The sequence below is a fragment of the Fulvia fulva genome, chromosome 1 (assembly GCF_020509005.1).
Source record: "Fulvia fulva chromosome 1, complete sequence".
In the NCBI taxonomy this organism is placed as follows: domain Eukaryota; kingdom Fungi; phylum Ascomycota; class Dothideomycetes; order Mycosphaerellales; family Mycosphaerellaceae; genus Fulvia; species Fulvia fulva.
This window is the reverse complement of record NC_063012.1, coordinates 490,605-516,066: the sequence shown is the minus strand read 5'-3', so window position 1 is coordinate 516,066 and position 25,462 is coordinate 490,605. Positions and strand designations below refer to the sequence as shown.

The following is a 25,462-nucleotide window of genomic DNA, read 5'->3' as shown; positions in this document are numbered from 1 at the left end:
AGTCCTTAGTATCTTACGCCTTACGGAGGTTAATACGGTTAGCTATATCGAGCGTAGTATTAAGTTTATATATACGTCGGTAATCAGACTCGATATTATAGAGGATCTTATAGATCTACTAGGGATAGTCATTAACCGTCTTCTTAAACTTGTCTATATTCAACCCGTTTAACGAGTCGAAGGCTTCTTAGAAGTTATTAATAGTAACCCTCCTCTTCCTCGGTACCTTAGTACCCTTATCTTCTATCTTATCCTCGATAAACTCCGCCCTATATAGGTTAGCTAAGTTTAGCTCTATCTCGACCTCCTCTTCCTTAATCGCCTTGAGTTAGTCGAACACCTTCTTATACTACTTACGGTACTAGTTATTCTCGTCGAGGAGCCTATTTACGATATCCTCTTTACGTCCTTAAGTCTATATCGCCGGGTTCGCGCTATCGTTATCGGGTAGATCGGATAGTAGGGTAAAGAAGGATAATCTATTAAGGGACGCGTAATAAACGCGTCTATTAGTGTTCTCTATACTTACGCCTAGTACGCCGGTACTAGTCTATCTCGCTTTTATTACTATATTAGCTATAATCTACGTTAAGGTACGACTTAGCGAGTACGATACCTAATCTTAGTACTTCCTCGTATACTATCGCGGTTTCTCTATAATCTCCCGAATATAGCTTCTCGTGTCTCTCTATACGTTAGTAATTATCTATTCGAATTGTTATAAGTAGGTATAAGTACGTAGTCGGATAAGGTATAAGTCGAATAGATATTCTATCTAAGGGAGGCGCGGAGGGCGCGAGAGTTATATACGGGCGCTAAGCCGCTAGTCGGATTAGTTAGTAGGCGCGAGGTCTAGGTACGTACCCGCGGGTTTAAGTAAATATACGCCGGTACGGTAATACTTAAGATTATTTAGGCGGTTATAAGCCCTACCGACTAGGTTACGGTCTCTATATTACTTAGCGAGTTTCTTAATTAGGTCGTTAAGGCCCTTATACGTCTTCTTACTACTAGTTAGGCTTCCTAAGACAGTAGCGATCTTAGGTCTAACTAACTCCTAGGCGTTACCTAGCGAGGCTAGTAAGTCGTATACGAACTTAAGTACTACCTTATTATCGCGGAAGACTATATAGTCGATAATAGTCTCTAACTCGGAGAAGAACTTCTTAAGGGAGGGTCTAGCTAGCTTACTATTAATAGTACCGACAAACTTCTTAGGCTTATCTATACTACGTTAAGTCTTAAAGGGCTAGCTAAGGTCCGGATTATACTTAACTAGAGACTCGAAGTCGTAGACTAGCTTCTTCTTAGAAGAGCGGCAATAAGTACGACCATCGCTATCCGACTCCGAGGCCTCCTCTAACTTATTAGATAATAGATTAGAGTCGTTACTATTGTCTAGCTTACGTATAGACTTCTTAGATTTCTTTCTAGTAGTACGGCGAGCTACCTTATCCTCGTACTTATTACCGCGGTCCTTATTACTAGCTCTACTAGCTCTACTATTATTATTCTTGTCCTTCGATAGGGTTCGGCTGTTTTGTAGGGCACGGCGCTATAATATAGCGCGAGATAGTAAGGATCGTACTCGAGAGTAGCCTCGGCGGTCGTCGAGTTACTTCTTAAGGTTATCTACCTAAGTTTACTACGACTTATTAAGCTACTCGATATCGCTCTAATAGGTCTAGGCTTCTGTCTTATATATATTAAGGTCAAATTCGAGGGCCTTAATCTTCGAGTCGTTATTAGATAACTACTAAAGTACCTCCTTCGCTTACTTCTTTAGGGTATCGTTCTTTATAGTAAGCGAGCTAATCTCGGCGGTCATTACTATACTTAAAGATACTCTAGGTTAGGCCTTTAGGTTATCGAGTTTCTACTAGACCTAAGTAAGCTATTACTTAGCCTAATCTATTTCTCCTCGTATAGTACCTAGGTCCTTCTAGAAAGCGTTACGGTACTTAATAGTATCCTCCTTCTATATCTTCTATATATCGCGATCCTTAACTAGTATATCGTACTCGTTACGTATCTACTAATCGTAACTCTTCTATCTCCTAAGCTCTTACCCTACTTTGCCTAATTACTCGTAGAGTATAGTCGCTATTTATATTATATTCCTATACTCTTACTCCGTACGTCGTAGGGTAAAGTAGATAGCCGCGGCCCTCTGCGGCTCCTATACGAGCTTAACGAGTTAATCGGTATCGAGTTATAGAAGGTCGTTAACGGGGATTCGGAGGGTCTTTACGACTTATTATTATATCTTACCTTCCTCTCCTTCGCCTTCTTCGGTAGCGCCGTCGTCGTCGTAGTTAACTACCGCCGTAGCTATACTATCGATATCCTAGATCTCGTTATTAGAAAGAAGGTCGTATAGGTTAAACTTAGGCGGTAGGTCGGTAACTAGTTACTATAAGCTCTCGAGTTTATACTATAAGGCGTCGTCGGTAGTTTACTACTACTACTATATCTATCCTTAAGTCTATATATTATATATAGACTCGCGCTATACTACTAGTCGTATAGCTAGTAGCGAGCCTCGCTATCCTTAAGGGCGTACTATATTAGGTACTACTTAGCCTAAGGTAGTAGTCTCTTATAGCAAGTCGTACGTTTTTTCTAACGTACGCCGTAATGTCTTATTACGGTTATTAATAATCTATGCTCTTATAGATCCCGTCGTAGCTCTTCTATAGATATAGAGACCTAGCTAAGTATAGCGGTTTATAGTCGTATTAATATAAAGTAGCTAGGTACGTAGGAAAGAGGAGCGCGAAGTACGCCGAGGCTATATATAAGCCGAGGTATTACGCTAGTACGCGCGGTTACGTAACCTACGTACTAGCTATCTATTTACTAGGCCTAGGGCCGTAACACTCGGACTCCGACTACGTAATAGATCGAGTAGATAGAGTCTTAATCCTAGGATATGTCTAGCTAGTATATAGTGTCACGGCTACGTAAGCGGCCCGCTTAGACCCGCGCTACCGGCTTACCTAAATAGGCAAAAGACGAGGTCGTAAAGCTCGTAAGCTTTATACTAGCGGAGCCTTATCTAGGCTCACTTCGGATAATAGACTACCCTAAGTGCCGCCGTGATATATAGTACCCCTATATCTTAGATAAGTAAGAAGTAGAAGTCTATAGTAACCTCGACTATAGAGGAAGAGTTTTAGTAATAAACGCTACTATAAAGTAGTCCTAATTCCTAGCGGCCGTTCTCCGAGAAATAAAATACCTAGGCTTAGTAGGAGACTACTCTTTCTAACTAATAGTCTTAGCTAATAAGAGTACCGTCGACGAACTACGGCTAGTACGTCTTATAGGAGACAATTAGGCGGCTCTAACCTTAGTTAAGGACGCCTATATCTACGAAAGATCTAAGTATATTAATATTACCTATAACTATATTAGGTACCTCTAGTAGTAGAGAAAGATCAAAGTAGAGTACTACTATACTAAGGAGATAGTTATAGATAGTTTAACTAAACTACTAGCCGGTCCCTAGTTCTAGACCTTTGTACGATAGCTATAGCTAGTATAGTAGGAATAATTGTTCCCTACCTTACGACCTAAGTAGGAGTATTAGGAATATAGGTCGGTAGGTATGTCATATTAGTCGAGACACTAGTATAGCGTTAGTACAAGACTACTATAGAGATTGTCGTCGTATAGTAAAACGTAGGTAAAACCGCTAAGGCGTCGGGAAAGGAGTAGGGGCTAGAGATCTAGATTCCCCCTATATAGGTATAAGAGACTACGTCTCTAATCCTAGGGAATAAGATACCTTTATAACCGAAAGCTATTCTACTATATACCGTCGAATACTATATTAGTCCTTTCTCGTTCCCTATTACCTATTCTAACTTCTATACGTATATATACTATACCTGTTTAATACTCTTTAAGTTTCTCTCGAATTGGGACTTCCGTAAGAAGAATTAGTTAAAGCCGAGATAGAGAGCGAAGTTACGAGTACTTAGCTACTATCCTTACTATTCCGACGTACCTAGCTCTAATACTTACGAGGATTATATACGGAACGAGGTAGTATTTAATTACCCCTTTATAGACTAATATTCCGAGTTACTATATACGCTACCTAAGGATATCGAGTAGGTAGCTATAGCTAATAAGATACGTACCGCGGCTCTACGGGAGAATAGTCGTATTAAGGTAGACGATAATCTAAATACTACGCTTATAGAAGTTCCTAAGGATAGTAGTAAGTTCCGATATACTACGATCGAAACTATAAGTATACCCGTACCTATCTTAGAGCTACTATCGGGTAGCTAAAAGTAGACGACTTCGTTAATAATCCGGATAAGGATACCCTCTCTACTAAGTAAGACGATACGGCTATACTCGCTAGCTAGCTTCTATATCGTAATCTAGCGACTATACTCGAAAATATAGACGCGTTTAGATACCGCTAGATCGACTATAACTACATTTAGTAGGAGTACGTTAAACCCTATATAGGTCTTTAACCTAAGTATAACTAATTCTAGATTAGTAAGCGTCTTACCGAGCCGTCTAATCTTAGAGGAGCCCGTTTATCTATATAGACTATTACTTAGCGGTTATAGTCACTTTTACCTAAGTAGACCCTATTCGTTAATTATATACTAGATTACTTTAATACTTCGCTTAGTAATACTACTAGCCGTCCTACTAGTAAAGTCGTTAATACTAATTAGTCTCTACTATAGCTCGACGGTTAGGCTAGTACTAGAAGGACTACGGCTCTCGAAATTATTAGCTCTAAGCTCGAGCGGATCGGTTAAGACTTTTATTAAAAGTAGCTTACTAATAGTACGAGTACGACTAATATTATTAATACTCGCTATCCTATCCTTCGTATTTTACCTACCGGAGTTACTATAAATAGAATCTTAGGCTATATAATTTACTCCGGATTTAAGATTCTAATTCCGACTAAGTAGTACGTACCTCTTAGTAATACGTTACGATAGTAGCTCCTAAAAGATATAGAGAACGTTCTCTATATTATTATTAATAAGAAGTCTATAGTTAGCCCGACCCTACTATACTAGATTAGTATACGTCTAAGCAAATTATATAAAGATCTAGAGCCCTTCGGTAGCGTTAGCGTAGTTATTATAGGTAACTTCTAGTAATTACTTCCTCCGTAAGCTAACTCGCTCTTTACGCTAGTAAAGAAGCTTAAGACGCTTAAAGACGTTACTAGCCGTACTATATACCTCTACTTTAACTAGTGTTACGGGTAGCCCGCGACCCCTTACTATAGCTACGTCGGTAATACGGACAAGGCGTAAGACAGGGCGTAAACGTATTAATACCTTAGAATCGAATAAGTTCTACGAAGAAGAGAAGATAAGAAAGTCGCGAAGCCGCGATAAAGTAAACGTTAAGGTCAGGGTCTAGGGTCCGGGCGCGCTAGCGCACTAGGTCACGTGACACTAAGTGTAGCCTTATAAGGTGAACCGTAACAGTCGGCTCGGGTAAACCGCGGACCTTCCGTATCGGGTTAGCGCGGCTAAGCTTTACGTTATAACTTCGCCGCGCCTCGCGGTCCTCTTTCGTAGCTTCGTAGAATAACAACTCTCTTATTCGGACCCTACGGTACGCGCGCCCTTATAACTAGACTATTAAGCTTATAACGATTTAGCGCTAGGATTTAGGCTAGGCCGATTTGAAGTACGTACTTTAAGGCTTATATAACTACCTAAATAGTCTAACTATTAATAATTAGTAGCTATTACGTATACGTATTAAGCTAGATCTCCCGCTAGAAGAATAGCGTATATTTAATAACGCGTTATGTTAAGAATATGTAGGTTATAGGGTCAATATTAGGTGCTTAGGGGGATTAGTAATTAGGGCTTACTAGTCAAGTACTAAGTATAGCTGTCCCTCCTAAAATACCTATACTATTAACTAGCGATACTATATATAGATATACGCTATCCTATTAGGTCCTTCTTTGTTTATATAATCTGTAATTCCTATATTCTACGGCTACGCAATTCGTGTCCTGTTCTTAATAGGTTATGAGCCCGAGTTAGCCTTTAGGTCTTATAGATTGAAGTCGTAGTAGTTATTCCTCTATAGTACTAAAAGGAAGGGCAGACTAGAGGCCGCCTCCGCATTATATAGGAAGCTACAGCTCGCTGTAGGTGTATGTTAGTCGTGAAAGAGCCTAGTGAGGCACTGTCAGACCTTGACTAACTTAGAGGGTTAGAAGAGAAGCCTATGCCAATACCTTAGAAAGGTGGGCGAGCCTACTAGGAAGAGTTACTCTCAGGACATCGCGTTGTCCTTACTAACTAACTGTTCCGTCTAAGATAGCCGTAGTGTCTCAGAACACCCTCCCCTAAGAGAGCTATAGACAGTGTCTTAGAAACCCGATCCTTACGACCGACTTTCCTCGCTTTCTAGTAGACAGCCATTCTCTCCACCATCAACCTCGCGTTCGGTTCACCTCCTATCGATCCGATCGCGTACGAACGAATACCTTTCTTCTGTAGGTAGCCATCCTGTCCTACATATAAAAGTATAGAGGAAACTGGACATAGCACCCTTGGTAGGAGGAGAGCAGCACCTATCCTAACCAAGGACAACTAGAGGACATGGTTCTTATTGATGCAAGACCATCTTGAAGCTCAAGATGTGCTTTGGGTTGTAGATAGAAGCTATCTATTATCAAGCACACCCAGCTCCTTAACACCATCTGAGTCATCAGATCCCTTGCCTGGACTTGAAGAGTCAAGATACAGTCCAGTTGGGAGGAAAGCAAATGTAAAGGCAAGATATGAGATCTTCATCTGCCTTTCACAAGATGACCAAGATGAGGTGTTAGAGATGAGACAAGCTGGAGAGATCTGGCTCAAGATGAGGGCAAAGTACAGCAAGGTTCATGCTACATATGTAATGACAGTTGTTCAAGAATTGATCATCTTTAGAATGATAGATGGCATGACCATCAGACAGGCCTAGGTCCACCTTGGCAATCTTGTGAGAAGGATTGCTGAAGTTGACCCAGCAGAGGCTCACTATAGAGAGCCTACAAGGAAGCTGAAGCATCTGCTTCAAGCCCTGCCTGAGGTGTATCTTGAGACCAAGAACACTATCCTGGCCTAGCCAGGACTGTTATATGAAGATTGTCTACAACTGCTTGAGTCACATGAATCCAGGCTAGAAGTTGCATCTAAGGAAACAGCAATGTTTGCAGGAAGAGGTTTCCAGGGCAAGATCACCTGCCATCTCTGTGATGGTGATCATGTGATCAAGGATTGCCCACACCTCTCTGGAGCCAAGCATGCTGTCAGGAAGGACAAGCTCAACAGAGGAAACACCTCTGTTGTAAAGAGACAATCATCACCACCAAGAAGGAGGTCCCCATCCCCAAGCCTGAGGGACATCCTAGTGGTGATGAAGGACCTTACAAGGAAGAGCCTATGCAACCCAGGAAGACTCATCAGACCCTGAGACACCATCAGAGGATGATGAAGTTGATGAGGTTGCCCATTCAACTGTGGAAGCCAAAAGCAAGTACCCGTCCTCAGAGTGGTTGCTTGACTCTTGTGCTTCATCCTATATGACTGACCAGGATTCACTTTTCAGGACCCTGAAACCTCTTCAGAAGAGGAAGTGGATCAAGGTTGGGGGTGGCTACCTACATGCCACACATGAGGGGAGTGCAGTGATGGGTGGTCCTTCTGGGAAGCAGATTGTCTTGAAGAATGTTTTGTTTGTTCCTGGCCTTGGAGTTAGCCTTGTTTCTTGGAATCAGTTCAGCCAACAGTCTGCTGTCCAACCACCCAGTTTCACCCTCAAATCCCTTTCTAGAAAACCTGTTGTCTAGACAAAGCTGAGAGGGGATGTTCCATTCATTCAAAGTGTTTCAGAGCAGCTTGAAGCTATGCCTCAAGCATATGCCTCTCTACAGGAGCATGACTTGGATCTGTCTAAGTTAGGTACACATTTTGAGTGTGAATTGGAACAGTCTATGACTGCCACTGAGTCCCAGGACCAGTAGGAGCTATAGCATAGAAGATGTGCACACCTTAGCAAGGGACTGCTAAGAAACCTGCATAGAGTCACTGACAAGAAAGATCCCATTCCTGTTCCTTCTGAACACCAGAACTGCAAGGTCTGCTCCCTTGCAAACATGAGGAAGTTCAAAGGACCTGCCACAGAGAGGAAAGGAGAGAGGCTGGCCCTCATCTCTATTGACATCTGTGGGCCTTTTCAAGGTGCAGTCTCAAGACTTGGCTTCAAGTACTGGCTTGAGATTGTAGACAACTTCTTAAGGAAGAAGTGGGTAATCCCTTTGAAGGCTATGAGTGATGCTCCTACAGCTCTAAAGGAATGGAAGGTTCAGGTAGAGAACAGCTCAAGGTGTTTTCTATCTGCAATCCGTAGTGATAGTGCAAGGGAAATTCTTTCCTTGCTAAAACAGTGGGAGAAGGAGTTTGGCATTCAGATGGACACAACTGATGCCTACAACTCACTTCAGAATGGACCTGTGGAAAGGTCAATCCAAGCCTCTAAGAATACAGTGAGAGCTATGCTTGAGGACTCAAATATGCTAGTTAAATTCTGGCTAGAGGCCCTTATTGCTCAAACTGTAGTCAGAAACAGACTTCCAAATGGACCAATGATAGATGGTACTACTCTTTCACCAGAAGAAGCCTTCACTGGCCAGGTACCATCAGTTGACCATTTGAGAGTCTAGGGATGTAAAGCAGTGGTCTATGTAGACCCGAGATCTTAACCTCAAGGCTTGAGAAGTGACAAGCTCATGAATAGGGGTAAATAAGTTGTCTTTGTTGGCTATATGGAGAACACCACAAAGCAATGGCTCTTCTAGGAGCCTGGCATGAAAGCCATCAAAACACACGGGCAAGTTGACTGGTTTGAGAATGAGAAGGGGGTGATGTGGATCTTGGCATCACCTTCACAAACCAGTCAAGCAGAGCCCTAAAGAGAAACCCGGTTGGAAGACCTCCTGCTCAGGTCTCCAGTTCATCAATGCAGCCACAGCAGCTCCAGGCAAAGCCTCTGTTTGTGCAACTTCCCCAACCTCCAAAAGACATTAGAGAGTACCAGAAGATTGGAGTAGAGGGGACTCCAAGAAAAGAAAAGGAAGAGGAACTTGTTCAGGAGGATCAACCTCAACAGCCACCTCAGCTTGCAGGCAACAAGAGGTCAAGGGGGGATGAAGATGATGGCTCTGCTTAGCATGAAGGCAAGCATCATAGGGCATTGATTGCTCGGATGTTTCATCTTGATCTAACTATGAGCTGGGTTGAGGAAATCCTAAATGATGTGGAGGGATATGCATTTGCTGCTGTTGGGCAGGCCATAGCCTACTAGCAGGAAGTGCCAATCCCAAAGTCCTATAAGGAGGCAGTGGGAGACCCCAATTGGGGACATATGTGGAAAGAGGCAATCCAGAAAGAACTTATTGCCTTAGGAAGCAACAACACCTTGGATCCAGTTGTACCACCAAGGGGTGCAACCCTGGTTACATCTAAGTGGGTTTTTGATGTGAAAAGAATGATCAGTGGAGCCATTGAAAAGTTCAAGGCAAGACTGATTGCAAGAGGGCTTTCACAGAAATCTGGTGTTGACTTTGAAGAGACCTTTGCACCTACTGTTAGGCATGATACCCTTAGGGTCTTCATGGCTGTAGTATGTGAGAGAGATCTTGAGATGCACTAGGTGGATGTGAACAATGCTTTCACCGAAAGCAGCCTTCTTGAAGACATCTACATGATCCCACCCCTAGGTGTTGAAATTCCACCAAATATGGTCTTCAAGGTCCTTAGAAGCCTGTATAGACTGAAGCAAGCAGCTAGAGATTGGAACAAGCTCTGTGTTGCTAAGCTAGAACAGATTGGATCCACTTAGTCCCAGGTGGATCTATGCCTACTTATCCACAGAGGAAGAGACATCATGGTCCTCACCTATATGGATGACATCCCCATTGCAGCTCCAAAGCTGTCAGATGTTCAGTGGTTTAAGGCTGAATTTAGAAGAGTGTTCAAGATCAAAGATCTTAGGGAACCTAAGAAGATCCTTAGAATGAGGATTACAAGAAACAGGTCCTAAGGTACTGTGAAGCTTGATCAAGGACACTACATCCAAACTAACCTTGCCAAGATGGGCATCTCTCTAGAGAAGGCCACACCCACACTCTCACCTATAGACAGCTTAAGGATCTGAGACCTTCAGCTACTATAGATGAGAGGTGCAACAAACAGGAGTACCAGAGTTGCAATGGTACCTGGATGTGGCCAATGACAATGACAAGGCCAGACCTTGCTTTCCCCCTTAGAAGAATCAGCTCCTATGTTGCTGACCCTTCAAAGCAACATCTCAGAGCTTTGAAGAAACTCTCCAGATATCTGAGATCATACCCAGACCTGGGCTTGATGTACAGAAGAGGAGGAGGTATTCTCCAGGGATACTCAGATTCTGATTATGCTATAGACAAGGCAGACAGAGTCTCAATCCTTGGACATGTATGGTTCCTTTGTGGATCACCTGTGTCCTGGATGAGTAGGAAGCAGAAGTCTGTTGCCACATCAATAATGGAGGCTGAGTTCATAGCCATGAATGCAGCAGCTAAGCAGTCACAGTTTCTTGCTGCAGTCCTTAGAGAGATAAGGTGTCCTGACCTGGTTAGAGAGTGTTCATTCTAACCTAGGATCGAGGCAAGCAAAAGTACTGTTGATAAGCTGAGACCCGTGAAGCTTATAGGTGACAACCAAGCAGCTTTGACCTTTGATAAAGATGCCTATGTCCATGACAGGTCAAAGCATATTGATGTGGCATACCACTATGTCAGGAATCTCTAGTGGCAAAGGAAGACTGTAGTGGATTACTACTATACAAAGGACATGGTTGCTAATAGGCTGACTAAGCCCCTTAATGGCCAGCAGTTTCAAAACTTTGTAAGGCAGCTCCAGCTTGTATAAGGGATTGTTTAAGACCTTCTGACCTAAGTGGGAGTGTTAAGAATATGCAGGTCATAGGGTCAACATTAGGTGCTTAGGGGGATTAGTAATTAGGGCTTGCTAGTCAAGTCCTAAGTATAGCTATCCCTCCTGAAATACCTATACTATTAACTGGCGATACTATACATAGATATACGCTATCCTATTAGGTCCTTCTTTATTCACATAATCTATAATTCCTATCTTCTGCGGCTACGTAATTCGTATCCTGTTCTTAACACGTTACGTCTTTTCCTAGGTAAGTCCGATATTTGTAATTATAACTATAAGCGTATACGTAAGCTTAGATAGCCTATTAAGGTTATTTGAGCTCTCTATACTAGATAATAAGACGTAGCAAAGGCGGACTTTAAAGTAGGTAGTAATCTATACGCTAGTTACCGTTTACTAAGGGCGCTTATATTATAATTACCGAGAATATCTAGGTTGATAAGGGCGTTATTAATAGTACGATAGGTATACTTCGTAAAATTGTCTAGCTTAAGAGTAACCTAGAGGGTAACCCTACTAATATGACTAAGGATATACCGTTTTATCTCTTAGTTTAGATTAATAGCTAGGACTCTACGACCTATTCCTCCTTAAACTACTAGGATAACTAGCGCCTAGAGGAGGTCTTTAGTTTATAGATACCGTAGCTACTACATCCTATAGTACGAGTAAGGAACTAAGTTCACCTCGAGCTATCGATCGGAGACACGTACGACGTACTATTCGAAAGCGCCTATTAAGGCTATTACCTAACGAGAACAAGAGTAGCGCGCCTACGCTAGCGGCCGCGTAATTGCCGCGGAAAGCGATAAGAAAACAGGAATCCACCTCCTATCCGACTAGACCCTAAAATTACGGAGCCGCGGAGGTAAATTACCTATTTAGGCAACTTCTAACCTTAGCCGTAGCTAAAGTGTAGCGATATAGAGACTAGATCCTAAGCCTAACTCGCGAGCATTGTGTAGCTCGCGAGGGACACCTAAATCTCTATAAACGGGGATATAATATAGGAACCTAGCTAGTAGTAACTAACCCTTTAATAGCTAAGCTAACGACTAACCTAGTAATAGTAAGACAACGGCCAACGATAATATACTAAGGGCCTAGAAAAGGCATAACGAACCCTAGCCGCCTCCGGCCCCTCCGCGTAGATAGTATTATATAAAGAAGCCTAGGTAATACTAGACGAAGACGAACACCTAGCCCGAGTATATAAGAATATAATCGCGTAGCTACTTAGTATACTTAAGGCACTCGAACACTAGACCCTAAGAACAATCTACTAGACTATATAGTACGTAATATAATAGAAGAACCCTACGTAGGCTATAATCGCCGCGGGATACTACCCGGCCTAGCCCTAGAGGACTAATAACGCGATCCGAGTCTACGTTACCGACCCGGAGGAGAAAAGGGAACTCGAGGGCCTTACGAGTATAGAGCTCGTAGATAGAATCGGCCGGAAGGAGATCGTAGGAGCGAAGGTAGAGCTAAGGGGGGTAGTAAGGCTTTTTACCGTATAGTAGACAGACCGACAAAGACTCGAGATATATAAGGAATAGATAACTAAAGTAGTAAAGTCAGCGAAGGTCTCCTACTAACAATTTATACTAATAGCCTACGGGGTCCCTAGAACCTTTAAGGTCGAAAATGACCTCCCCTAGCTATAAATATAGAACTAGAGCATATCCCTAGGAGTACGCTTCTCTAAGGCCGTCTAGCTATATAGAAGCGTCGAACTAATAAAGACACACTCCTCGTTAATCGTCTAGATAGTAAATACGGAATAAGCAAACCTTGTCCTAGATAAAGGACTATACTAGAACTACGAACATCTTAATACGGAAATCTACTAGAGTAGCTATAGAGTACTCTAATGCTTCAACTACTAATAGTACGGGTATATCGCCCCGAAATGTACGGAGAAGACCCCGAAGTACCTATACTACGTAGGCCTATACTAGGGAAAGCAATGCCTACGAGAAGAAGTAAGGTACGTATACTATAGCCGGAAACACCCGGCGTACTCGAGCTAATACCTAACCCGGATCGCCGTAAAAGGGAAGGCTAGCTAAGTACGAATAACGACCCTAGCGAGATACCCTACCCCGTAGTAAGGTAGCGTTTAATATAAAGGCTTTAAGGCGGTAAAAAGAAAGAGAACGGAGGAGGCAATAAGGGGCACCCTACCGAGTACGTACCCGCCGCTAGGACGGCTAAGGGGGCTAAATAGGGCAGTAAACGAGATAGGACAGATACGGATTTTTAGAACACCTCTACCGGCCGAAGGCCTACTAACCTAAGAGGAAGATACGATAACCGTAGGTACTACCTAAGCCCGGAGCACCCCTATAGATATTATCCTAGCTAGCCCGTAATAGTACTATAGGACAACCTTACTATTATATAGTATAACGTTAACAAAAGTAAAGATAAGGTCTAACTCTACTTCCTATAAGAACTCGACTACTAAAAGCACTATGTCGTAGCGCTATAGGAACCTTAGACTAACCTATATATAAGTAAACCGGTAACCTATAACGACTAACGATACTATACGTAATCGGTAGAGGCATAGGACATACCCTAAGAATATATACCTACGTAAGTAAGGCTATTAGTATAGAAGTATAGAAGGTTATACTATAGCTAGAGGGCTACTAGGGGGATATAACGACAATCGAGATAGTAATAGGCTAGGGAACCGTCCGAGTCTATAACGTCTATAACCCTCCCCTATAAGGACGAACGAGTAGAGACCTAGGAACCCTAGCTACGCTAGACCGGATACTCGAACAAGGGGATATATACTAAGTCCTAGTAGGCGACTTCAACCTTTACTACTCGTAATAGGGTCTAGACTTCACCCCCCTATACGTATACCTAGGAGGTAAGTTACTAGAAATCACCGCGAGCCGCGATATAGAACTAGCGACTCTAAAGGGTATAGAGACGTAGAAGGCGAGATTAAGCGTAAGTACGATTGACCTATACTTCCTCTCGAGAGAGCTAGTAACGAGGCTAGATAAGTACCGCCCGAACCTCTTACTCGAAGTAGGATTAGACTATATCCCGATCTAGACAACAATCGAGGTAGGAGTCGAGGAGGAACCTATAGCGGAGCTACGCCTAAACTAGAAGAAGGCCCCGTAGGAGGAAATCCGAGACGAACTAGCGGTACGACTATACGATAATAGAGCAAATGCGGGACTAGAAGCGGAAATAGAAGTAGAATAAGAAGCCGAGCTCGACAAAGAAGCCGAACGGATAACGATAGTCGTATAGGAGGTAGCTCGTCGGTATATACCCTATATTCGACCTTCTTAAAGACAGAAGCTATTCTAGACCCCGGCATACGCGGAAAGGGTAAAGGAGGCGAGGAGGGCTAGACGAGAGTGGACGAAGGAGCATATATAAGTAATATAGGACGTATACTAAAGGGCTAGCTAAGCTAAGAAAGCCTAGATACGTCGGGATAAACAGCTAGACTAGAGAACGACGGTCGGGCTCGTAATAGAGAATCCTAACTAGATATAGCGACTAGTAAGGTAGGCGAGAGCTAGAGGGATAGAGAAGACACCTTACTTCCCGCCTATAGTCGATATAACGGGGACGCTAAGGTTAACGCCGGAGGTAAAAGCGAAGGTATTTACGGACTACTTCTTCTTAATACAAGTCGATACGGACCTAACGGACATAGTAGGCACGTCGTACTCGGAACTACTAGACATATACTAGACAGTCTAGCTAGGCGAGGTTAAGGCCGTAATAGGACAGCTTAATAGAAGAAAGGCCCTAGGGCCCGACAAAATCCTAAACCTCCTACTAAAGGAATATAAAGAGGAAATCGCCCCGAGCCTAGCTAAGCTCTTTACTACTTATCTACGGAAAGGCTACTATCCGAAGCCGTATAGAGACTCCCTAATAGTAGTTATCCGGAAGCTATAGAAGGAAGACTATAATAGGCTCAAGTTATATAGACCTATTACGCTCCTAAATATAGTAGGCAAGATCCTAGAGAAGGTAGTAGCCTAGAGACTTACAAAACTAGTCGAGGAGAACAACATCCTCCCGGAGATATAGATAGGAGGGAGAAGCAACCGCTTAACCCTTACGGTAATAGAACTGATAACCGAACAGATCTAAACTCTCTAGTACTATAGACGGAATAGAATAGTATCGCTACTCTCCCTAGATATCTCCGGAGCATTTGATAACGTCTCCTTCGAAAGACTACTCTATATACTCCGATAGAAGGGAGTTCCCGTATAGGCCACGAAATTTATATACTCCTTCCTTAGTAAGAGGACTACGAGAATAGTCCTCGGGAGGTATAAATCCGATAGAGTATACGTAGAGACCGGAATCCCCTAAGGATCTACGCTATCCCCGATCCTATCCCTAATCTTTATAGCCGATCTCATCCCCTTACTTACGTCCCCTTAGACTTCGGCGTTAGGCTTCGTAGACGATATAAACATCCTAGCCTAGTCCGCGATAACGGAGGAAAACTATAGACTACTTACGGAGAGACATAGAGTATACGAGGACTAGGCTAGACGCTACGGCGTCCGTTTTGCCCTAGAGAAATACTAGCTGATCCACTTTAGTAAAGCGAGGACCTACTATAATATATAGGCAACTATAATAATCTAGGGATACGAGACGAAGCCCTCCCCTAAACTCTAAGTACTAGGAATCTAGCTAGACCCGAAGCTAAGCTAGAACCTATAGATTAAGAAGGCCTAGAATAGGGCACAAGTAAACGAGGCATCAATAACACGTCTTACTAAGTTAACGTAGGGGGCGACCTTCGACAAAGCAAGAATAATGTATAAAGTAATCGTTCGACTAGCGATACTTTACGGGGTACAAATCTAGAGTATAGGGGGAGTCGATAAGCTAGTACCGCGACAGATCGAACAGCCTCTTAATCGAACCTAAGTAGGCAACTTAAGGAGAATCCTCGGAGCGTATAGGACTATACCGACGAGAGTAGCCGAGATAGAGACCGGGACACTACCTATCCGTTACTATATCTAAGGGATAAGGATCTAATATACGGCGAAGACGATAGAGTACCTAGTATAGCAAACTATCTACGATAAGATAGTACGAATCGTATAGAGATATAGCCGGCTATATATAGGACCGTACGTAAGGAGGAGTTAGAAGCGGGACGACTTACGGGTTTTTAGGAAAGTATAAGGAACGCCGGAGTAGCTAGCGAGGGAGGAGGAGGAACGAAGAACCCGGGAAAAGAAGGGGAGTAAGGGAAAGTCCTAGAGCCTCGTAGAGTAGGTAGCCGGCTACCTATAGGAATAGGAATAGAACAGTAACCCGCTAGCGAGAACAGGCCCCCTAGCCCTACGAACCTTCTAGAGATATAACTACCTCCTATACCGCGACCTTATAAGGGTAGAAGCAAGCGTAATAATCTAAATCCGGTCCGAACATATCGGGCTTAGGGCTTACTTATATAGGAGGAACGTCCTAGATATAGATAACCTAGCGTACAAGTATAGCTACCCGTCGTAGAACCCGGAATTAATAGTCGTACGGTGCCTATAGTAGGTAGAAGGGCGGAGTATATAGAGAGCGAGAGTAGCTAGACGCGACTACTAGTCGAGCGTTACGTATAAGAGCGACGTATAGAGGATAGCACGTTAGGTCCTAAGATAAGGATACCTTACCTAGTTTAAACTAGCTTACGAGACGGAGGAGTAGATAGAGAAGAGGAGGGAGACTAAGGGGATGTAGACAAGGTAGTTATTAGGGTAGGCCTATAACACTAGTATACCCTCGATAAGGAAAGCGGGAAGGCAAATAACGGACAATAGTAGTATAGAAGAGGAGAGGGGTTTTTATCGCGAGCGGTTTTCCCTTCGTAAGACAGAAGTACGTAGAACAGCTATATAGGCCAGGAGGCACTATAACAGCTTAATAAACAATATATATATCCTATAGTACTAATCTTTCTATTAACGCGTAAGTTTATACTAAAGGGTATTAAGTATACTTATAAGTAGTTCCCGCTTATAATTACCTATACTATTATAGTATATAAGTTATAAGATATAACTCTTAACTAAGTAGTACTCGATATCTCGAAGCCTAAATTCTTACTAGGGCTCTCCTATATAGCTTACTCGTAAGTACGTCGTCTAGAGGACCTAATATTCGAGGAGCTTTTTACTTTTAAGAACTTCTAAGGTAAGGCAAAGGACTTCTAGATTAATCGCTACTATAATTATATACGTCGTCGATAGTAGCGAATTATATCGAGCAATATAGTTGTATTATCGTTACTACCGTATCTATATATAGGTAGATCTACTACTAGAGACTCTTCCTAGGCAGAGATCGATCTAGCTAATAAGCGTATATAAGCTATAATAGACAATCTTAATAAGAAGCGTACTAAGATCGCTAAGCGTATAGGTATTAATATTACTAGTATTCTAGACTAGAACGATAAGGACGATAATAAGGACCACAATAAGGACGATAATAAGGACAATAATAATAAAATCTATCGCTACTACCGCCTCGCGGTAGAGCTAGATTTTACTACCTATCTTAGTATTAGTAACCTAAGGATAATAAGGCGATAGCAAGACGTCTATAGAGTAAGGAGTTTAATTATAAACTACCTACGTAATAGTAAGGCTAGTAATAGCCCTCTAATAAGGACTCTGCCCGTCGTACTAAGGTAGATATCAAGGCTAATAAAGAGGCTCGGCGTATTTAGGCGTAATATAACGCTAGGCTAGGTAATAGTAATATCTTTAGTAGGGACAATATAGAATTTAATTAATAGGAACGTAAGGATAAAAGCTATAGTAATAAGGGTTAATTATAGAAGAGATTACGAGATTACAATATTACGAGATTAAGATTAAGATTAAGATCAAGATTAACGTGCTTTACTACCGAGCGGGCTATACTACCGAGCGGGCCACTTTTACTAAGAACTGTACCACTTCTATAGATATAGCTATATAACTACTATTATAGCGTATATTGTCTTCAAACGAGGCCAAGCTGACCTTAGCTGTCTAGGCCACGAAACGCGACGCGACAATCACGAATCGACTTACTATAAAGGTATATAACGCGTCTCGAACTACACTAGGGTATCGATTGAATAGACGACCTCCTCGGGGTGACTACGAGCCTAATTCGAAGAAGCTTATAGAGCTAGAAGAGAGGGTGATACTTGAGTATATACTCGAGCTAGATCTTAGAGGTTTCCTGCTATTAAAGGCTAGTATACGAGTAATAGCCGATTTATTACTATAAGAGAAGGGTCTTAAGCCCGCTAGTCTTAATTAGACAGACAGGTTTATTAGGCGGCATCGTAAGCTAAAGGTTTGTATAACACGTAGATACGATCGTTAGCGAGCCCTAATAGAAGATCTAGACGTTATCGAGAAGTAGTTCTTACTTATACGTAATATAAAGGAGAAGTATAGCATCCTTAACTAGGACACCTACAACTTCGACGAGACAGGGTTTATAATAGGTGTTATTACGTCTTAGAGCGTCGTTACGGGTTTAGAAAGGCGTAGTAGAAAGAGGAAGGTTGTTTAATAGGGTAATAGAGAGGGAGTAGAGAGATAGCGTATTAGATAGCTCTTATACGAAGCGAGATTAGTAAGCTACGCAAGTCTAACGAGACCCTTATATAGTAGAAAGCACGAAAGCGTAAGTATATTCAGTCTAGAGGGTCTCTAACCTTCGATAGGGCGTCGTAATTAATACCTCTAGAGGATACTAGGAGGTAGGAAGTGAGTAGAGAGTCGCTAGATAGTGTTCGGCCAGTACTAAGGCTACGACGCTATAAGCGATATAGCGAGTCGGGGTATAACGTACGTACCTATTAAGTAGACTCGCTAGATAGCAAAGAATCTGAAGAGGAATTGTCCTCCTAGTAACGATTCTATAGGATGTCGTCGTATTAAGATACCGTCGTAATTAAAGTGGAAGTAGTATAGTTCTTAGTAAAAGTAGCCCGCTCGGTAGTATAGCCCGCTCGGTAGTAAAGTACGTTAAGATAGCGATATTAAGTAAGCGACTTTACTTATATATAAACAGAATGACTCTTCTATAACAATATTTATAAATAATATCGCTCGGCGGTATAACGCTCGGCGGCGGGGCCTTCGCTTATATTTAAGGTAGGTCTCTAACTCTCTTTAATATTTTATACCGTACTCGGCGTAAAGGAAGAAAACTAGCTCTTTAGCCTAATACGTACTCTTATCTACTAATAGATCTAGTAAGAAGTCGCGTATATACGGTTTGATTAGGTAGGGCCGTCCGCCTACTAAAGGCTATATAGTACTAGTATCGGTCTACCTCTTTATATATATATAAATTAACGTACGCGAGCCTCGGCGATTATTTAATAGTAGCTTTACTACGGCCGGTAGGCTCTAGCTATCGTTAAGGTAATATTAGATAAGGGCGCGATCTTAGTTATTAAGGGGGGCTATCTCGAGCTACGGCGGTAAGGTGTCCGGATAAGCTAATTACTACGCTAAATAGCTATACCTTAGATTAGTCTATACCGTAGAAATCAAGGCTTTATTATAAGGTTAGCGACGGTAAGGTCAAAAAGAGATAATGGGGCTATCAAGATCAAGTTGCTAACTAATTTGGTGGAGCAGGGTCCAAGTCGTCCCGACCCTTCTGTCGGCTTGAATAGTGCCCGTGACAAACTACCTAGTCACAGGCTGCCAAGCACTTGCTGCCAAGACATCAGCAGCGCCTCCTTCTCGAGCTGAAGCAAGAGAACGTCCTCTCTCTCTCGACAACAATGCCCTCAATCGTCACACCCAGCTGCTTGTATCCATTCTGCGATGGTCCTCACCGCCCGTAGCTATTGTTCCTCACCGCGTCCCAGGCGCAAGCAATGGCAAGATGAGCCAGGTACAAGTTTGTCTACCAGATCATAAATCTGATGAAAGAAAATCTCTATAATATCACAAGTCCATGCAGCATCTCTCCAGAGGACACGATGAACGCCGATCAAGAGGGTGCACTCCAGAAGTGCTAACGTGTGAGCGTCTCCAGTTCGTAGTGCTACATCGGACCAACTCAACTTCCGCGGCCTTGGAGACTTCTGGCCGCGAGGCTATCCAGCTTCAGCTGTCCTGGTACACGCCACCTTTACGCCCAACGTGCCGCCGTATGCAATTGCGAGGTATTGTACACCAGTATGTGATACATAAGGACAGTATCGAAGCCCATGCTACTAGATCTTGTATTAACTCCACATTCAAATACCGAAGTCGACTTTCTTCATAGCACCTCGCTCAGTCTCACAACTATGGCCCCTGTTGAAGATAACAAGTGGTATACCATTCACCTATACAACGAGTTCCATGATGATGGAGCTGGGGATGAGGTGGTTGACCTCGACAGTGGCAGCAGCAACAACGGCACACATTGCAAGGTATGGACCTACAAGGATGATGGAGGCAGTGGCCGATACAATATGTCTTGGAGAGCGGTCATTGCCGACAAGAACATGGACGATGGCACAATCTATTGGTCGTTCCAGAACCGCGCAGGCACGACGTATATGGACTTAAACCACGGTAGTAATGGTGTGGGGACACAAGTTCAAGGCTGGGGCACCAACGGGAGCAACGCTCAACAATGGTCGTTGGTCGAAACGAAAGGCAACGATCGTCAGACTGTCTGTTGGCGGTGAGTGTTTCCACTGTCGTATGCGACGATGAGCTGACTGTAAGACAGATTGAAGAACAGGGCCAGTGGAACAGTCTGTGGCTATTGGGGAGTACCCGTACATGGGTGAGTCATTCGTGGTAGAAGAGAGCCTTGACGCTCTTTCTGACCGCGCTTTGTAGGGTTGACATCAGAGGCTTCTTTCCAAGCTCCGACACGCCGCCAGCACCGGGACGAGGAGCAAGAGACACTTCGCAACTGTTCGTGTTTAAGGAGAGAAACGTCAGTTGGTGAGAAGAAGTCACGTGGCGCGCTTTGTCTTTCATGATCGACGTTTTGGCAAACAGGATATCTTGCAGGTCGCACTGAGCTTGCCAAATACAAAGAGAATGTGAAATCAGGTCATAGACTGCATCTGTGGCGAGCGTGCAAAAGCACCAATTGTTGTCCAGGATCGCAACAAAAGTACAGTTCACGGTATGTGACCGTAACATTCTCGCAATGCAGGTCGGTTGCGGAGGACAAAAGCGGCACACCTAGGAGCTGAGCCAGATGTGGACTCCTCTCCCATACTGCAATCTGAGGAGCATGCAACGTATGTATGCTAGCCCAAGCTCACACCGCCACTCACATGCGCTACCAAGCAGCATCGTCACAACCCAGAGGCCCGGGACAACTTCACATATCCTCACAGCATCTCGCAGAGCCTCTGGCACAACACGAACGAAATCTGATAGGCTGTCTATTAGCTTGGATGCTGCCATGTGCTGTCACTCTGGTATTGGTCGATCACCTCGTCCCGCTGCAAGATAGACTTTTGACATACCGGGTACCCCTTGCTTGTAAGGCTGAGTGGCAACGCCACCTTGTCATCATGCTGCACTTCGGTCGACGTAGCATGCTGTATAGCAGCATTCACCGCCAGTCCCACGTCCGCAGACGTCCGCAGAATGATGGCTGCAGAAGAGGGTGTCAGCATGTGGCAGTGCTGGATTGATGGCTGAGAGCGCACAAGATATCGTCCTCGCGCTGCTGCGTCAATCAACTCTATGTCAACTCCTAGCACATCCCAACCAGGTAGAACTCATGCTCTCACCATCCAGAGATCGACTGTAGTGACCAGAGCATCACACAGAAGCACAGTACAGTCCACAATATCGACAGCACCCCAATCCCACCCCAGTCACACGATGCCAGGCATCTCAGAAGGCCTCAAATCCAACGCCCTCCCAGCCCCCGTGCTGTTCGTAGCCGGAATCATGGGCCTGCTCTTGATTGAACGTGGCATTCGAAGTCGAGCAACCGGTCGCCACACATCGGCGAAGATTGAGGGGATCAAGGATGAAGACGACTACGACACCAGGAGGAACAAGAGGCAAGACCTTCATCAGCGGCGGGAGAAGACGTCGAGGGCCGGTAGTTCATAGGAAGAGGGCGAGGGGGATTGGGGTCCGCGGGAAGGATCGGGGTGCCGTGGATATGCTGTTGCAAGATGGACCGAGTGATTAGCTGCCTCTGCGCAGAATGTGGCATTCGGACTGGGGGCTACTTCAGTGGCGGAGCTAGTGATGATTTACCTCAGGTCGACTACATGAGTGTCAGAGCGGGTGAAGCGTGACCGATGAGTTCTCGAGGCGAGCTGTAGCTATGCGGATCGAGTTTGTACAGTTTCGGAGTCTTCAGCCTTTCGCATGCAGTATAGCATTCTGATTTCACAAAGGGTTTGACAGGACCAGTTAGTACATTCCATGTCACATTCGTGGAAGAGCCAGTGATGAAGGCATCTAGCTCCTGATGCTGAAACCTTGCAGCCTTCCACGGCACGAACACGATGGCCTATCTAACATTCTGTATGTCCATCTCGCCTTGTGACCTGTAGTCCTGGCTGACTGGTGCGTCGTCGAACGATCGCACTCGTTCTGCGAAGAGCGTGAAATTGCTGGCATAAGAATCGTAGCTCCACGCGAAGGATTTCTGGCATGAAGAAGGCAGCTAGCGAGTCGACAAGCGTATCGGCGCTTTACTTAGCGTCCGATGACTACCACACCAATCAGACCACAGGGTTGCGAGATGAAGAACGACATAAACTCACCTAGCACGTCTCTCTTCGTCACCACACGTCATGCACTTCTCCTTTATGAAATCGTCCACCTCATCAGCACCACCCTCGCCACCTCACCACAACCCTCCTCGTTCCACCCCTCTTCCCTCAAGGCAGCCCCAACCACAATTCCAGCATCCTCGGAGAATTGGGCGTGCCCAACCCCGTAACAGGATCCCGGCCTTTCGTCGCCTGGAACCCAGCAGTGCCACAGCCTTGATTGCCCCCTTGCGTCACATCATTGAACACTTCAGGATGCGCATACGCCGTAGGGTTAACAAACCCGATCGATCCCTTGCCAAGATCGAAGCGTGCTTCGTTGATAAGCGTAAGAACACTGCCGAGCGTAGGAGAAGAAGCAGAGGTGCCGTGGACGAGGGCCCATTGGCCGTCGATGGCGACGACGTAGTTTGCGCCGTTTGCTGAGATGTCGGGGAATCTATGTAAAAAGCATGATTAGATGGGTTGAGGTGTGGGAGTGTGACTGGGAGTGGACTTACCCTCTCGTCTGACCACTGTTATTAAACAGCTCCGCGCTATACGTTACTGGATTTTGTCCGAGCTAAGACTTCACTGCGGTTGCCTGGTACGAAGGCAGTGGGAAGACGTTACTGAAGCCACCGCCGGAGTAAGTAACAGTCTCGCAAGCTTGCTCAGGCTGCGTCCTGCTCGTCACGATGTTTGTTCCCGGGGTGACCTGCGTAGCACCTACAGACGTGACGTACGGACACGTACTCGGGAAGCTTGGATTGAAACGCCCACTAGTACCGTTGTTGTATGGTGCATCTACGCCGGCTCCGTTGATACACTGGCCACTGTTGCCAGCTACGCCATAATCGCCGCTGGAGTAGACGACTGAGACGCCCATCAGACCAAGCTTCATGTACTCGTTGCATTGGCGTTGCTCGTAAGCTGGGGTGAGGTCGTGTTCGTTATAGCCGTAGGACGTGCTGATGACTTTGGTAGCTGCGAAGCCGCCGCAGTTCTTTGGGCCTTTGTAGCAGTCTTGGGATGCTGGATCGCAGTATGGATCTGGGTATGTGGCGTCCTGGGATGGATCGTCATCTCCTTGGTAGGTGCAGTAGGAGCCATCGATAGCATCGAGGAAGTCATTGAAAGAGGCGCCTTCCACTGTGTCGCCGACTTGGTAGAGGGTAGTCTTCTACGGGTAGACCAGGGTCATCGCATATTCGAGGTCCAGATTGGACTCGCCGTTGTAGATGAATCCAGTGAGTGTCTGCTGTAGGTAGCCACCATCGATCGAATCAAGCACAGGTCGCTGCCCTACCTGCTTGGTGCTGAAGTTGTTGAAGAAGAGGTCTAGATCGGACGGCACATATGCTTGTAGGGTGTACTCTACGATGCCGTAGCTGTTTTTGGGATTCACGGTGAGGCCGGGCGGGAACTTGTACAGCAGTCGAAGGCACCAAGGCGTGATCTGTTTGTCACAGTTCTGTAGCTCCTTGATGATGTCGCTATGCGGAAGGAAGCTGTGGTTCCAATTTGGCAATGAGCCGGATCCAGGTTTACCAGGCGATTTTGCAGCTCCAGGCTTGACTTCACGCTTCGTGACGCTGTCTGATGTATCACGGACCTTCAATTTAGCATCAAAGTGTACCTTATAATGGTCAGCTTTGCACTCCCTGGACTTCACTGATACTGACAGTCGGATACACAAAGTCGATCTTATCCTTGAGCGCTGCCGGGATGGAATACTCCTCGCAAGCAACGTGAGGTTGACCCGTCTCATCGTGTTCGTAGACATGGTACTTGGTCTTGAGCAAGTTTTCTGCTTCGTTGATAGTCGCCGTGAACTCGAGCCAGCCGAGACTCTAGGACTTCCCGATACGGTCATCATGAATGCCGGTAGAGGCCAGCCATGCCTTCACAGCATCCGAGGTGTCCTTGCTGTCGTTCGCTGTCAGAGAATGTCTCAACATCTATAAGAAGATCGTACCTCAGAGCGAACGCGTTCGCGACATCTTCCGCAGACCAATGCCTTCCATACTTGTCAGACTCAGGATGTGACACGTCCATGAGCCAATCATGCGCATTGTGGAGATTGTTCTGCGTAAGGGCGATACGCATGGGCAGCTCAGCATTGCCATCCACCGCATAGCGCTTCACCCAGCCATGTGGCAATGAGTCTCGCTTCTCGTGTATAAGATGAGGAGCGACCACGGGTGATGCAAAGCAATGGGCGAAGAGTGTACTGGCAGCGAATGCCGCCTTTGCCCACATGTTTGGAGGACTGAAGTTGTTGGAATAGGATAGTGGCCAAAGACGGAGGAAAATCGGGGATATATGAGCAACGGCACAAGCTGCCTGCTAGACCATGGTGATGTTGATTGGGTGAATGGATGGCTCCCTCCTTCCTATTCGAGCTTCGATCAAGGTTCAAGGCTCCGCCAGCGGAAGACAGGTTGGGTTGGAGTATCGTTGCTCGCGTGACAGCCTCGCGTGACAGCGGCCGATAACATCTCGTGGCCCTTCGTGACATCGTGTGTCGTAGGTCCTTTACGAGCATCTACTAGTCGAGATCATTTGAGCCTCTGGGGAAGCTTGCTGGTGTCAAGCATCACAGTAGTCGCCAGCCGTGGCGGTTTTCATACGGTTCGGTGCTATGTGCTGAGCTTAGCGTGTCTGCAAGGCGGCTGAG

The 25,462-nt window shown here is 44.8% G+C and overlaps 3 protein-coding genes across 3 annotated transcripts; 2 read left to right on the top strand and 1 right to left on the bottom strand.

The window, feature by feature from the left end:
• Window positions 1-20,259: 20,259 nt before the first annotated feature.
• On the top strand, window positions 20,260-20,996 carry CLAFUR5_00174 (uncharacterized protein; the record flags this gene model as incomplete). Its single annotated transcript, XM_047899322.1, has 3 exons — window positions 20,260-20,723; window positions 20,772-20,828; window positions 20,885-20,996. The coding sequence occupies 3 exons, from the start codon at window positions 20,260-20,262 to the stop codon at window positions 20,994-20,996; spliced, it is 633 nt and encodes a 210-aa protein (XP_047756791.1).
• An 896-nt stretch (window positions 20,997-21,892) lies between these two features.
• On the top strand, window positions 21,893-22,129 carry CLAFUR5_00173 (uncharacterized protein; the record flags this gene model as incomplete). Its single annotated transcript, XM_047899321.1, has 1 exon — window positions 21,893-22,129. The coding sequence occupies one exon, from the start codon at window positions 21,893-21,895 to the stop codon at window positions 22,127-22,129; it is 237 nt and encodes a 78-aa protein (XP_047756786.1).
• A 782-nt stretch (window positions 22,130-22,911) lies between these two features.
• CLAFUR5_00172 (Aorsin) lies at window positions 22,912-25,044 on the bottom strand (the record flags this gene model as incomplete). Its single annotated transcript, XM_047899320.1, has 7 exons — window positions 22,912-23,242; window positions 23,304-23,349; window positions 23,416-23,965; window positions 24,092-24,421; window positions 24,468-24,592; window positions 24,653-24,711; window positions 24,761-25,044. The coding sequence occupies 7 exons, from the start codon at window positions 25,042-25,044 to the stop codon at window positions 22,912-22,914; spliced, it is 1,725 nt and encodes a 574-aa protein (XP_047756785.1).
• Window positions 25,045-25,462: the final 418 nt, after the last annotated feature.